The following is a 16147-nucleotide window of genomic DNA, read 5'->3' on the forward strand; positions in this document are numbered from 1 at the left end:
GAAGAAGTTAAACATGGAAAACCTGAAAGACCACCAAAAAGCTGCTAGAGCTGATACATGAATTCAGCAAAGTTGCAGGATACAAAATCAATGTACAGAAATTGGTTGCACTTCTGTACACCAATAATGAAGCAACAGAAAGAGAAATCAAGAAATGGATCCCATTTACAATTGCCCCAAGAACCATAAAATACCTAGGAATAAGCCTAATCAAATATGTAAAAGATATGTATGCTGAAAACTATAGAAAACTTATGAAGGAAATTGAAGAAGACACAAAGAAATGGAAAAACATTCCATGCTCATGGGTTGGAAGAATAATTATTGTTAAAATGTCAATACTACGCAAAGCAATCTACACATTAATGCAATCCCAATCAAAATTGTGCCAGCATTTTTCTCAAAGCTAGAACAAACAATCCTAAAATTTGTATGGAACCACAAAAGACCCCGAATAGCCAAAATAATATTGAGAAAGAAAACCAAAGTGGAAGGCATCACAATCCCAGACTTTAGCCTCTACTACAAAGCTGTAATCATCAAGACTGTATGGTATTGGCACCATACACCAATGGACACATACACCAATGGAATAGAATAGAGAACCCAGGGTTGGACCCACAAATGTATGGCCAACTAATTTTTGACAAAGCAGGAAAGAGTATTCAATGGAAAAAAGTCTTTTTAGCAAATGGTGCTGGGAGAACTGGACAGCAACATACAGAAGAATGAAACTAGACCACTTTCTTACACCATACACAAAAACGAACTCAAAATGCATGAAAAACCTAGGTCCCTTGTTGGGACCTCATCAAGATAAAAAGCTTCTGCACTGCAGAGGAAACAACAAAACTAAAAGGTAACCAACAGAAAGAGAAAAGATATTTGCAAATGACAAATTAGATAAAGGGTTAGTATCCAAAATCTATATGGAACTTACCAAACTCAACACCCAAAAAACAAGTAACCCAATGAAGAAATGGGCAGAAGACATGAATAGACACTTTTCTGAAGAAGACATCCAGATGACCAATAGACACATGAAAAGATGCTCAGTGTCACTCATCATCAGGGAAATACAAATCAAAACCACACTGAGATACCAGCTCACACTGGTCAGAGTGGCTAAAATGAACAACTCAGGAGACTACAGATGCTGGTGGGAATGTGGAGAAATGGAAACCCTCTTGCACTGTTGGTGGGAATGCAAACTGGTGCAGCCGCTCTGGAAAACAGTGTGGAGGCTCTTCAAAAAATTAAAAATAGAACTACCCTACAACCTAGCAATAGCACTACTAGGAATTTATCCAAAGATACAGGAATGCTGTATCTTTACAGTGCTTATAGCAGTGCTTTTCAATAATAGCCAAATAAGGGGCGCCTGGGTGGCGCAGTCGGTTAAGCGTCCAACTTCAGCCAGGTCACGATCTCGCGGTCCGGGAGTTCAAGCCCCGCGTCAGGCTCTGGGCTGATGGCTCAGAGCCTGGAGCCTGTTTCCGATTCTGTGTCTCCCTCTCTCTCTGCCCCTCCCCCGTTCATGCTCTGTCTCTCTCTGTCCCAAAAATAAATAAACGTTGAAAAAAAAAATTAAAAAAAAAATAATAGCCAAATTATGGAAAGAGCCTAAATGTCCATCAACTGATGAATGGATAAAGACGATGTGGTTTATGTATACAATGGGATACTACCTGGCAATGAGAAAGAATGAAATCCTGCCATTTGTAGCAACGTGGATGGAACTGGAGGGTATTATGCTAAGTGAAGTAAGTCAGTCAGAGAGAGACAGATATAATATGTTTTCACTCATAGGTGCAACTTGAGAAACTTAACTGAAGACCATGGGGGAAGGGAAGGGGAAAAAATAGTTATAAACAGAGAGGGAGGGAGGCAAACATAAGAGACTCTTAAATACAGAGAACAAACTGAAGGTTGATGCGGGGGTGGGGGTGGGAGAGAGGGGAAAATGGGTGATGGGCATTGAGGAGGGCACTTGTTGGGATGAGCACTGGGTATTGTATATAAGCAATGAATCACGGGAATCTACCCCCAAAACCAAGAGCACACTGTATACTCTGTATGGTAGCCAACTTGACAATAAATTTTCTAAATAATAAATTAAATAAATAAATAAATAAATAAATAAATAAATAAATAAATAAATAAATGTAGGTAAGTAGAATCAGAGTTATGAACTCTGTGCTCTATCTTTAACTTACATGTTTTGAAGACTGGGGAATATAGAACATGTTCAGAGATTGAGTTTAGTCCAAATTTACTGTAGTAGGTACTTCTCGTTAAAATAATATTTCAACCTTATTTTCAGCTTAAACTTAAGGAACAAATATGTCTTGTTTACGTGACATTTTACTTAGAACAAATAATTTATTGATTTCAATTGTAATTGTGGATTTGTATGATACATCACCTTTAAAAAAATTAATAACACGATATATACATCAAATGGAATATTATTCAGCCTTAAAAAGGAAGGGAATTTTGACACTTACTACAAGACATTAGATTAAGTGAAATAAGCCAGTCACAAAAGGACAAACACTGTATGATTCCACTTATATGAGCTTCCTAGAGTAGTCAAATTCATAGAGACTCTCAGTAGAAGCGTGGTTGCCAGGGGCTGAGGGAAGGAGTAGATGGGAAGTTAATGTGTAATGGATACAGAATTTCATTTTGGCAAGATGAGAAGGTTCTGGAGATGGATGTTAGGTACAGCAGTGTGAATATATTTAATGTCACTGAATATATTTAATGCCACAGAACTGTGCAATAAAAAGTGGCTACACTGGCAAATTTCATGTTATATTTTTATCGCAAAAAGAAAGGAAACAACATTTCAGGTTTTGTCAAGACAACCTACTGAGAATATAATAGAAAAATATGTGTATATTTACTATAATTTAATGCATTATACCATAGGTGATATCTTCAGTGAAACACACTGGGCCTGCTAAATTAACAAATGGAAAGAAAGGGTAAGTACTTAAAGAAGTTCACCACTTGAGAAAATGTCAAGAGAGTTTTTCTTGAGTCTTTGCGCTGGACTAAATTTTGCCTATCCCAGAAAACTAGATAGGTATCTACCTTCACAGACTGTGGGGAGGAACCTTCCATATCTACCCATGTAGATCATCTTAGTGTTTAATAATCTTTATAATCATTATAAAATCTTATATAAATCCCATCTTATGGACAAGCTTCCTTATTCAACCTTTACTGGGAAGAAAATGACTACTTATATTTTAGAAACAAATTTTGTAGTATGTGAAAATATTAATGAACTTGTTTTCTAGGACACATTTAAGAAAGATATCACGTTTTAATGCAGATTCTGGCTATCCTATCCATTCTGACTCAGAAAGTCAGGTAAGATTAAACTGAATAGATAAAATATATACTATCTTTTTTAAAATGTTTATTTATTTTTGAGGGAGGAAGAGAAAGAGCAAGAGTGGGAGAGGGACAGAGAGAGAGGGAAAGAGAGAATCTCAAGGAGACTCCGTGCTATCAGTGTAGAGCCTGATGTGGGGCTCCATCTCACCAACTATGAGTTCGTGACCTGAGCCAAAATCAAGAGTCAGAGGATTGACTGACTGAGCCACCCAGATGCCCCTACAATACGCAGTATCTTAATTATTCAGGTAAAAGCTAAAAAGTAGGAATAAAAGTGCAGAGGTTAAGTATTAATTGCCTTAAGGACATATGAAGGCTTTTTGCTTTAAAACATGTTTTCTACCAATAATAAATTGCTTCTAAAATTTTTTTTAAAACTATATAATTTGTTGTTGTTTTCTGTGCTAAAATTTTATATATGAATTTCTAAATGAGTTTCTCCTTACAGACTGAAACTGTGCAAGGGCTTGATGGTTGTGCTTCTTTGCTGCGGGACATTTTAAGAAATGAAGATTCAGGTTTTTAAATTTTTTAAATGCCCTTTGCTAACCACCTTTTCTAAATTAATAATTCTCTTAATACAAATGAAGTTTTGTTTTAATTATTAATAGGTTCAGAAATAGCATATTCAGAAAATAGATATAATCCCAGATCTTTAGAAGGCAAAAGATTTGGATCCAAAAAGAAAGGACATGAAAAACATGTTCCTTCAGGAGTCCGGAAAGAAATTTGTAAGTATTTTCTCTTTTTTGTTTTTGTTTTTGTTTTTGATGTGTATTTATTTATTTTGAGACAGAGAACGTGCACATGAGCGCACACAAGTCGGGGAGGGGCAGAAGGAGAGAATCCCAAGCAGGCTCCACACTTTCAGTGCAGAGCCCAACTCAGGACTTGATCCCACAAACTGAGATTATGACCCAAGCCCAAATCAAGAATCAGATACTTAACTGACTGAGCCACCCAGGTGTCCCTTTTTTTGTTTAAATATAAGCTTTGGGGTACCTGGCTGGCTCAGTCAGTGGAATATGAGACTCTTGATTGTGGGGTTGAGTGTTTGACCCCCATGTTGGATACAGAGGTTACTTAAAGAATAAATAAAATCTTTAATATATATATAATCTTTAATTATGAGGGTTTTGATAAACTATTGGGATTATGCAGTTGGTCTTTCATTTTAATAATATGTGGTTATTAAGGTGTATGTGTGTGCTTATGCTTCTCTTTCTCTATTCAGCTTCTAATTACTGGGTAGTTGCTTTGTTTACTATCACTTTCCCAAGAAGAAAAGTAGAAAAAGTGACTGACTGGGTTTTGTAGAAGAAAAGGTTCAAACTCAGAATGCATTTGGGAGGTATATAGAGTTATCTTTGTTCTCCTTACCACTTCTTTCTATAGATAACCACAAATTGGTTTTGTTTCATGTGCATACTTACAGATACTAATTGATTTAAAATCATTTTATGTGTATATATCCTAAGTAGGTTTAGCAACTCAACTTGTTGAGCTGCACAGTTAGAATACATGGTACCTAAGAAGGTAAAATTCCAAGTTGGGTAGGTAAGTAAGGAAAGACAGCCTTCCACTGCTTGATGGTGAATGTAGCCAAGAATATTTTACATCCTCCCTGTTAACTTTGCTAACTTTATAAAGTGTAATAATTCAGCAAACAGTTTAGAACAAACAAGTTTTGATTATGTTGCCCCCTGGAGGCCTGTAGAACAAGATAGCCCAAAATGGAGATGAAAATATCCACAATGAGAATTCAGATAGACAAGAATGAGACTAGCTAGTTCTGTGGTTCAGGCAGGCCAAAAATATCAGCGCAGCAGTGCATGATTAGAATCAGCGTAGGCAAGAGGTAAAGTCTAGAAAGTTATCCACAGCAACAGCCCTGAATATTAAGAGATCTGGATCCAGGCAAACAGGCTGAGAAAATGAGAGTAGAGCATTTATAGGAGTAGAGGTTGATGTTCAGAATGGCATGAGTTGGAGAATAAGGCAGAGAACTGAACAACTTACTAATCCATCTTGGAGGGTAGTCATTTTTAGCTTCATATTATCTTGACTTGCACTGTTCAAGAAGGTATTTAGGTGCATGTGGCCATTGAGCACTTGAAGTATGGCTAGTACAACCAAGGAGCTGAATTGCAAATGTTATTTACTTTAATTAACTTAAATTTGAAAACAGATACTTGACCCAGTTATTAGAAAACTTTTAAGCATGTTTGGAATAACTTGGATATATGAATCTACTTTTTCAACTATCAATTTTATTAAATCTAAATTCAGATCAGATATTTCTGATGAAAATTTTGCATCTAAGTTGAGATGTGCTTTGTGTAAAGTACACACTAGGTTTAAAATATCTAAAAATTTTACATTAATTACATGTTGAAATGTTAATGTTTCAGATATATTGATTTAAATAAAATGTTGAAATTTTACCTATTTTTACTTTTTTAATATAGCTACTGGAAAATTTTTAATTGCATACATGGTTTACATTATACTTCTATTGGGCAACACTGATCTAAACTAGGGACAAGCATAGTATAGCCTGGTTTATTTATAAGTAATGTTTTGTTATTTATTTTGTAAATAAAGGTTTATTGGAGTGCAGCCATGCTAGTTCATTTATGTATTTTCTATGACTACTTTTGTGCTGCAACAATAGAGTTGAGTGTTGTGACAGAGACCATCTGGTCTGCTAAGCCTGAAATATTTATTCTCTAGCCTTTTAAGGAAAAGTGTGCTAACCCCTGGTCCAAATTCTTAAAGCCAAGGTCTATTTACTGGGGCCCAATGGACAAATAAAGGAATGGTAGCACCAATTGCTCATTCCTCTAATCTCCTCTTTTTTTTCTCAAGGCAGGCTATTTCTTGTCCAGGGTATTCCTCTTTAGGGAACTCTCATTTGGAATGTATGTGGCTGACAATGGTGCCATGGTAGCAACTTTCTGGATCCCAGTTTAACTGCTTACTAGTCAGAGTTGCAACAGAAAAGAAACGGCAACACTCTAAGATGATTCAAGGAGGGTTTATTTACAGAGCAACTCATTACAAAGGAGTGAGTGGGGTATAGGGAAACCACAAGGGATTATGCTAGCCCAGTGCAAGCAGCAGCAGCAGAGGCCTTAAGAGATGAAGTTAGGGAGAGGTTACTAGGACCCAGACACTGTTATTTAGAGTAGACTGCCATGAGAAGAGTGGTGAGCTTCATTTAAGGAACAAAGCTGACCCAAGTTTCTTCAAAGAGAGGGGTTTGGGAATAAATACTCTGACTTCATGCTTCTTCTTTCTTTGGTACTTGCAAGACTCCCAGTGGGTCAGGCCCAATTGGACCCGTTTTGATGTATATCAAGTCTGGGACTTGATTTTTATTCTTACAGGCTAATAAGTTAGCCTTACTGTGTCATGGATGCTGGCAGGAGACACAAGATTCCTGGGTCAGAGGCAAAGGACTTTATTACTCACACAGTAAATAAAGTAAGCAACATGTATGTTAGCGTATTTCCCCCTCACTCCCAATTCCTGTGGGGGTAATGTGATGGACCCAGATGGATGCTGCTCATCCTGTAGGTTTCTTTCAGCTGAGGAACACTGAGCTTGGGAAATCCATTGTGTTGGTAGTGAGCACTTGTCTCAGGGAAACATTACCTTATCCTTTGAGTTTATTCACTACAAACACAACCCTGAGAAATGGCCCAGATAAAGAGCTTAGGTCAAGGCCTTACTTTATTAGTATACTGAGCAAGACACGTAGGACCACAAGAGGCCCATGAGGACTGTCTCTTAACAGTGTAATCCATATGGATTAGCATCCCAGGAAGAGCAGTGTGGAGACAAGTAGAGGATGGATTTGGAGGAGCAGATGAGAGATACCTGGCTTTCTAGATCCTCAGACTCTAGAATTTTAAGGAATTTATTACAGCATGTTAACTAGTATCTTATGTATTATTTCAGTTTTAAGATACATTATCTTACTATTTTATGTTAACCATCTCCTGGGGTGTGATCTTATGTATTTTCTGTCTGGAACCTGCCTGATCATTGAGTGTCTGTGGGGTCAAGCTCACCCACCTTATGCAGACTGGGAGTAAGGAGGCAGAAAGGCAGTTCCATAAATGCATGGAGCTTCTTGAGAGTGCTCCTGACATTTAAAGAAAAAACATTTTTTTAATAAGCAACTTTTTACATTTGATAGCTGTTGAATGCTATGGGCACATGGCTCTGCTTTCAGTAACATACATCTATTGCTGCCCTCACCTTGGGGAAATAAACTGCTACAGGGAGAGCATTGATTGCCCCCTTCAAGGCTAGGTGTTCTTTTACATATTTCAAATTATAATAGGCATCCAGCAGCTCTTATCTGTAGTGGTTATTTGTTCTATATGAGTGGCAGAAAGTATCTTACCACTGGACAATGCTTGTACATCCAAGCAGTAGTGCTTGTATAGAAGCTAGGATTCAAGGACTAAAGAAGTTTTGTGGACTGAATAATGAGTACATTCCTTTCATGAGTTCTAGTTATCAACTGACACCAATTAGACATATCATCATCCTAATGTGTTAGGTAACATTTTCATGTAGGGTGGTTTGGTGTAATGAACAAGAGCAAGAAAATATATCTTATTTGTGTTTGTGTATTAACAGGCTCATTTTGTTGGTGATGGTTTGGCTGTTTTTTTTTTTTTAATTTTAAAATTAGTAGTAATTTAATTGCAGTCTTTTATTTATTTATTTAAAAAAATTTTAAGTTTATTTTTTTTTGGAGCGGGGGGTGGGCCAGGGGAGGGGCAGAGAGAGAGGGAAAGAGAGAGTATCCCAAGCTGGATCCACATTGTCAGCAAGGAGCCCAAAGGGGGCTTAAACTCACAAACCATGATATCATGACTTGAGCTGAAATCAAAAGTTGACCACTTAACCAACAGAGCCACCCAGGTGCCCCTAAATGCAATCTTTTATATGAATTTATGGTTTTTACCTTGTCTTGAATAATTTGCTTTAAGATTTGCCTCTTAAATACAAATCTGTAGCATTATCAGTAGAGTTTTGTATAGACTAAGTTAATAAAGGAATAAATTGAGTTATTTTAATTCTAAGGCTTTGATTTTTTAAGAGATATGTTTGAAGTTTATTAATTTATGTTGGATGATGACATCTTCTAGCAGATGCAGAGGCATAATAGTATAGCTCAGCTTTATCAGAGATTGTGAAAACTACTCCTTGAAAAGAAGGTGAATGAGAGCCAATGCTTGGGACCCCTAACTGTGAAATCTAGAATTCATCAAACCAGGCAATTCTGTCTTATGGGACCAAAGAAAATTCAAGTGCAGAAGAGAGACCAGGAATCAGGAGGAAAGGAAGACCAGTGTGCAGTATGGCCATGGGCTGCCTGTGATCTCATCCTCCACCATTTTAGGTTTCAAAGCTAAAAATATTTTAGAGATACTTTTCCACTTGATTTATTATAAAATTGTATTTCCAATAAATAATTTTTTTGCAGAAATGTTCATTAACCAGTTTGTTGCTCATCTATTCAGATAATGGAGAATAACTTCTTTTTCGTTTTAATCACCTCAGAGGGCACATGTTTAGAGGTATAGTATTGATATCGGATGGGAATATTTGTGAATATGAAATATTTACTTGTCTGAGTTAAGACTTTGTAGCAATTTGGTAATAGATCTAACATTAAGTTCTTACTGTGTGCTAAAGTAGGTGATACTTTTATTATTATCATTTTTATGATGAGGAAGAAGAGGCCAAGAGAGGTTAAGTAATTTGCCAAAAGTTACTCAGCTAGTAACTGTTAGAACTTGTACTCAAGTCTGGGAAATATGTTCACAGGAATAGATCATCTCAAAAGGAAGCATACCCCAAGTCTAAATAGAAGCATCTACTATCGCATCCATTTTCATAGTCAAATAATAATTTAGTAGTTTTTTTCTTTAGATTTTTTTTCAATCTTCATTGGTTATATTAGTTAATCTGCCTTTAACTTTTTGCTTTTACATGTAAGTTCTATGCTTTGGCAATGTTTTTATTTTTAGTAAGCTATATATATTTGGAGAATTCCATACCATTTTTTAAAACTTCACTTTTTAAACAATGAGTAACTTGCATAAATCAGTTGCACAAATTGACAAATTTTTACGTATGTATACACTCATGTAGCTTCCACCCAGATGAAGATATAGAACATTTTTAGCACCCTACCATGCTTCTGCCCCATCATCATCCTCACCACCTACCCTCATCCTTAAGTAACTAGTTTTCTGACTTCTATCTGCACTGGAGAATTTTACCTATTCTGCATTGGAGAATTTTACCTATATTTGAACTTCATATAAATATACTTGTATACTATGTAGTCTGTGTCTGACATCTTTCATACATTATGTCTGTCAGATTCATAGAGGCAGTTGAAAAATGAGTAATTTGTTCTTTTCCATTGCTGCATAGTGTTCCATTGTACGAGTATACCACAGTTTATCCATTTCTACTATTCATGGCTATTTGGATGTTAACATTTTTGGCTACTGCAAATAAAGCTGTTGTGAATATCCTTGTACAGATCTTTTGGTAACCATGAACACTCACACCTGGGAATACATTTGCTGTATCTAGAATATATATTTAGCTACTACCAAAAGCTAGATATTTTCTGAATTTATTTTGCACCCTGATAACCAATGATCTACCAAGAACACGCTCATTTCTATTAATAATCTTGTAGAAAAAGTTTGCGAAGGGGATCTCATTAGGGAAACAGATCTTGATACTTTTCTCTCTAGATCTCTAGAGTAGTGCTATGTAGAAAACATTGCTTTTCATGTATTCGTTTATTAATTCCAGGTTTCTCCCTTGTACTACTTTGTAGGTAGACTAATAATGAGACTCTATGGGGGCAAATAATGAAGCACAAGATACAGCCCTGCCTAAAGAAGCTTACAGTTTAGTCAGATAGACAAGAGAATGAAAGATAAGCAATATAGTGTAATGTGCAGGTGACATATAACTCATATAGACACTATGTGCTCTGGGATGGTGAAGAGCGGTCATTGGAGTAGAATGATTGGAAAACGCTTCATGGAAGAGGGAAGCCTTCAGATGAGCCTTGGTGTGTGGGTAGAATTGAGTTGGAAGAATGGTTCATCACAAGTAATGTTATAGGAAGGTGAGAGAAGCTTTTTGGGTGTCTAAATTGACTTGACTGGAATGAAAATTTGAGTTGGAAAAAGTTGGTGGGAAAAGTTGGTTGTGGTCAGGCTTTGGAAACTTTAAATGCCAGGTTAAGATTTTCTTTGAGGGCCCATTGTCTAGATTAAGTACACTTTTATTCTTGGTCTTGGAGCTCTGATTTTTTAAAAAAAATGATTCAAGCATTCAAATTTTTACAGACTATTCTGTCTCTCCTATTCCGTTTTCCCCTGAGAGCATGAACTGGACAAGGAGCAAGGTGAAAGAGTTTTACTGGATTTTTAAAATAACACCCTTAAAGAGGGGTCTTATAATTGAAGGAGAGATTTCACAAATACCATTTAATAGAGACTTTAAAGATGTAGTGGAGATAATTTTTGACTGGAGAGCTTACACAATTCATTAACTACTTTTAAAAGAGAATTTGAGGTGATTTTCTTTTTTTTTTTTTTTTAATTTTTTTTTTTTCAACGTTTATTTATTTTTGGGACAGAGAGAGACAGAGCATGAACGGGGGAGGGGCAGAGAGAGAGGGAGACACAGAATTGGAAACAGGCTCCAGGCTCTGAGCCATCAGCCCAGAGCCCGACGCGGGGCTCGAACTCACGGACCGTGAGATCTTGACCTGGTTGAAGTCGGACGCTTAACCGACTGCGCCACCCAGGCGCCCCTGAGGTGATTTTCTTTAGGGGGTGATAGTGGTAAAGCCCTTCTGTAAAGTATATGGTGAATTGAGCTATTTCTGAGAGTCTTTTTCTTCCCTTGTATTTTATGATAAAAGTTTTTGAAGAATCCTATTTCAAGAATTTTTTTTTCCTTCTTCCACATTAGTATCTTCAGATAATAAGAAATATGTACCTAATGAAACTTCTGCTGGAAGTGAGAGAGACTCATCAGATATACCACAGAATTGGTCATTTCAAGATCATTATAGAATGTATTCACCGATAATCTACCAAGCCCTCTGTGAGCATGTGCAGACCCAAATGTCACTGATGAATAACTTGGCTTCAAAGAACAACCCTGATGGAATTCCTGCTATACCCTACCATACCATGTCTGGTTCTGGTTAGTATGAATGATGTTTTAAAATGCATGAATATAAACTCTAATTAAGTTTCCTACTTTTTGTAAAAGCAGTATGAGATGTGATAACTTTTCCCCCTCTTACCTTTTAGAGTCTCAGGCAACTCCACATTCTAGTTATGGCTTATCAACCTCCACCCCAGTCCAGTTACTTCAGCCTCCATCCTGCCCTCCTATGGTTCATTCTGTGGGTACATTTTATACATTCTACAAATAATTATTTGCCTTTAGGAATTGTCACCTTAAGAGAGAAATTTGAATTTACTGATTGTAGTAATGCCCAAGGATGTAAATATTAATTATTCAAATTACTTTTTTCTAGAAATATTTTACCCATTCATTAAGGACAATGTGGGAGGGGGAGGGAAAGAGATCAGTAGAAAAAAGAAATCACCCATACCTACCACTTAAGCACAATTGCTGTTAACATATTGATAGAGCACTTTCTAATCACTTAATTCTCTGATTTTGTTTTCTGGTTTTTATTTAAGTTTACTTTTAAGAATATGGTCATAATTAAATTTTATAAGTTTTATATACTACTTTTTTTATTTAGCATTTTACTGTGAACGTGTTTCTGTATTAATATATACCTTTTGTAAATTTTTAATAAGTGAATGAATACTCTAGTTAGTGGATATACTGTGCTCTATGTAATTGCTCCCCTATGGTTAGACATTTAAGTAATAGCTTTTTACTACCATAACAGTTCTGTAAACATGTTTGTGCAAAAGCTTTTTGTATGTTTGAGCTTATTTTCTTGCAATGCAATTTCCCAAAGTGGAAGTTTGTTTCAGTCCCAAGGTGGACTGATTTTTGATGCCTTTAAACCATATGTGATATTTGTAAACAATTTATTGTAGTCATGGCTTTATAATGTTCCCATATCGCAGGGGGAACTAATTAATAAGCTTGAAAAAACTAGAATATTGTGCTGAGGCAAAATCTGGCTTCCTCACTGGTAATCTATAACTCCATTCTGCAGAAGTCATTTTCTAATATTTCTGGTTTGAGTTGATTATAGTTAATGCCTACAAGTCAGTACTCACATTTTTGAAGGCTTACCTTGTTTTTTTTCTGTCTTTAGGAAGTTCAGACTGATGGTGACAACCAGTTTGCATCACAAGGTAAAACTGCTTCTATGAACTGTACAAACGTTCTACAGAATTCCTTCAGTACTGGTCTTGGAGTTCCACGCAGCCTGCCCAAAAGTGACAGGCCACCTCTTCCACCATTCCAGCAGCTGGGTCTTGTCAGTGGGATTCTGCCACAACACGAAGTTCCTAAGGAACCAGACCTACTAAAATGTTTTCAAACATATATGAATCTATTGCATTCTCGTCAGCACAGTCAGACACACCAAAGCCCCACTCTGTTTCCACCAGCTTTCCTGTCCAGTAATGAAGATAGATGTACCAAAGAACACATTGGAGAAGTCCCAAGTGAAAGAAAGGATTTAAACATACACGTGCAAGATTCAAGAATAAAGGATGTGCAGAAAACAAAAAATGTGAACCAGAGTGCTGAAAAAGTCAGAACTATAAAGTATTTGTTGGGAGAGCTCAAGGCCCTGGTAGCAGAGCAAGGTATATGAGCACTTTTAAAATGAATTTCAGGGCGCCTGGGTGGCGCAGTCAGTTAAGCGTCCGACTTCAGCCAGGTCACGATCTCGCGGTCCGTGAGTTCGAGCCCCGCGTCAGGCTCTGGGCTGATGGCTCAGAGCCTGGAGCCTGTTTCCGATTCTGTGTCTCCCTCTCTCTCTGCCCCTTCCCCGTTCATGCTCTCTCTCTGTCCCAAAAATAAATAAATGTTGAAAAAAAAATTAAAAAAAATAAAATGAATTTCTGTGGTGGTAATGCTAAATAGCAGTATCCTATTATTTAGTCATCATTTAAATTTAGAAAAATAAACAGAGTTTGTGATATTTTCCATAGGAATATGTCTTGAGCTAATAAGGAAGTGAGTTCTGCCTATTTTATTGTTTAGATTTTGATCCCTCATGTTTCCTATGGGTTTGAAATGTACAAGAAAGAATCAAAACAGTCTTTTACTTGCAAGCATGTCTTCATTCTACTTGATTCCGAAGGACCTTGGAAAGATTCAATCAAAGAGAATTTATAGCCATAAACTTTTAGGGGTTAGAAGACCCCTAAAGATGATTAACTCCCTAGCATAGACTGGTAATTTTTCCTATTTTAAAAAGATGCAGATTTTCTTCCTATAATTTCTTTAATAACCAACTGTTGCAAAGGTTTAACAAATCTGACTCGGAGGAGTAATCCAAACTTTTTAATGCCCTTTTCAATTTACTTGTGGGTTTTTTAATTAAATCAAGACAAATGTCTCAGATGGAATTATGAGATATTTGAGCCAAGTTGTATTCATTTGTTTTCATTGTGTGTATATGCTAAATAATGGCTTTCACTTGGAGTGAGTTACAGTTTTGGCATCTTAGAAAACACAGTAATTGATTGTGGAAGCACTGACTGAATACCTAATATTTTCAGACAAAAAGAAATTCCAAATCTTAAAATGTCTTATAGGAAGAACATAGCACTATTAATTTGAAGGCTCAATATATTAAAATCTCTGTGTTTTCAGACTTTCAATTTATCACTATTCTCTTGACCAAATACTGAATCATGATAACAGTAATAATAAGAGTAATAATGTTAGGTATCATTTATTGGATACTTACATGTGCCTGGCACTGTGCTATTTTATATGCATTATCTCATTTAATCCTCACAGCAGTCCTATGAGGTATTGTTGTTATCTCCAGGTAACTATGGAGAAGAAATCTAGGCTCAAGAGTTAAGAAGTTTGACTAAAACTCTATTGCTAGAAAATGGCAGAGCTCAGGTCTCTGCCTCTAATGCTTATGATCAAAACCATTCTACAAAGGATTGGTAGGGAATTTCTCAGTAATTGTTTACTATGTGCTCAGATGTTTACTATGTACATATACTTTACATTAGGGGGCTAAAATACCCGTGGGATTGGGGCGCCTGGGTGGCTCAGTGGTTAAGTGTCCGACTTCAGCTCAGGTCATGATCTCACAGTTTGTGAGTTCAAGCCCCGAGTTGGGCCCTGTGCTGGCAGCTCAGATCTTGGAACCTGCTGCGGATTCTGGGTCTCCCTCTCGCTGCCCCTTCTCCCTCCACTCACGCTCTGTCTCTCTCTGTCTCTCAAGAATAAATAATAAAACATTAAAACACCCGTGGGATTGAGTCACATTTTATAATTTAAAATATACTTTCTACTTCTTTAGGGTATAAGAGAGTTAATACTATAATTATTAAATGTTTTCAGTCGACAGAAAATTTGAATGGAAATGAAGGGGCAAATATAAAAGGACAAAAGATCCAAAATCCACCTACCTGTCTGTTTGCCACCTCTAAAACCATGCACTCTCCACAATTAATAGCAGAAATGGTACTGCTTTTGATGCAACACCAGATAAGGTGTGACTGGTTGTTTTAAATCTACTTTATAATATTAAATACTAAAACCTTATCAGAGAAGATCCTCCCTCAATATTTTGCCAAATTGAATCACCTAAAGAGAATTATTTGCTTATGCCAGGATCAAAGGTTGTGTTGTAAACGTTAATACTGTAATCAATTCTAGGAATCCCTTCAGCAATGATAAGGAATCCAGTAGTCCTTTGGGAATATGAATATGAACTGGGAGACATAGTTATCTTCTTACTAGACTCTTTAACTGGAAAAAAAACCAAAACACTAATAATTCTGTGATTGAAGATTAATCTTTAGTTTACTGAATTTCTTTAGAATTCTTTTGAGTAAGCAAATTCAGGCAGAAAAGAGGAAAATAAAATTTATATATCAAATTTATAAGTAATCAAGTTGTTTATAGTAAGTATGTACTTATCTGGGAAATTTTCTTTTTTAGTAATATACATAAATAATCTTATCCAAAAGCAATTAATGGTATTGTTTTTATTATTTCTTTGCCCGTACATAGAGGATTCAGAAATTCAGAGATTGATTAGAGAATTGGAGATGTGTATATCTCTGCTTCCAGCAATAAGTGGAAACACAAATATTCAAGTTGAAATAGCACTGGCTATGCAACCACTAAGAAGTGAAAATGCCCAGTTACGCAGGTAAGCATTGTTCTTTGCATATTTTTGTCATTTGCAGAGATGTCCCATGGCCAGAACAAAGGTGCGAAATGAGATATCTAGGACTCTGTGTGAAAAATAGATTTAGTATTTTATTGTGTTTCTACTTTTACCTCTCCATTTCTAAACATTGCCAGCGTTCTCTAACTTCTGTTGCTTCTGCTCACTGGTATGTCTTTCCTCCCACCTCCTTTACCTCCATCGTCACTTGGTCATAGGGTACAGAGGAAAAATGAAGTTCCTCAAGGTATTTGTCAGGCTAGTCTAGGCTCTGCTGCAATATGAAACTTAAGAATCTCAGTG

At 36.4% G+C, this 16147-nt stretch overlaps 1 protein-coding gene across 3 annotated transcripts in view; it reads left to right on the forward strand.

The window, feature by feature from the left end:
- The window catches only part of CCDC14 (coiled-coil domain containing 14), a 53250-nt gene that overhangs the window by 7004 nt on the left and 30099 nt on the right, over positions 1-16147 (forward strand). For 2 of the 3 annotated variants that reach the window (XR_015240247.1, XM_025913897.2), the window contains exons 2-9: positions 2935-2990; positions 3309-3381; positions 3857-3926; positions 4020-4139; positions 11443-11679; positions 11790-11884; positions 12785-13283; positions 15685-15826. Coding sequence is in view for 2 of the 3 variants with exons in the window: in XM_025913897.2 (XP_025769682.2) it covers positions 2935-2990; positions 3309-3381; positions 3857-3926; positions 4020-4139; positions 11443-11679; positions 11790-11884; positions 12785-13283; positions 15685-15826 (1292 nt within the window). In the remaining variant the exon portion in view is untranslated. The remainder of the gene's footprint in view (positions 1-2934; positions 2991-3308; positions 3382-3856; positions 3927-4019; positions 4140-11442; positions 11680-11789; positions 11885-12784; positions 13284-15684; positions 15827-16147) is intronic. The other variant, XM_086675224.1, reaches the window with a different exon arrangement.

This window comes from Puma concolor, chromosome C2 (assembly GCF_028749965.1).
Source record: "Puma concolor isolate L17-30 chromosome C2, mPumCon1.1.hap2, whole genome shotgun sequence".
Taxonomy (NCBI): domain Eukaryota; kingdom Metazoa; phylum Chordata; class Mammalia; order Carnivora; family Felidae; genus Puma; species Puma concolor.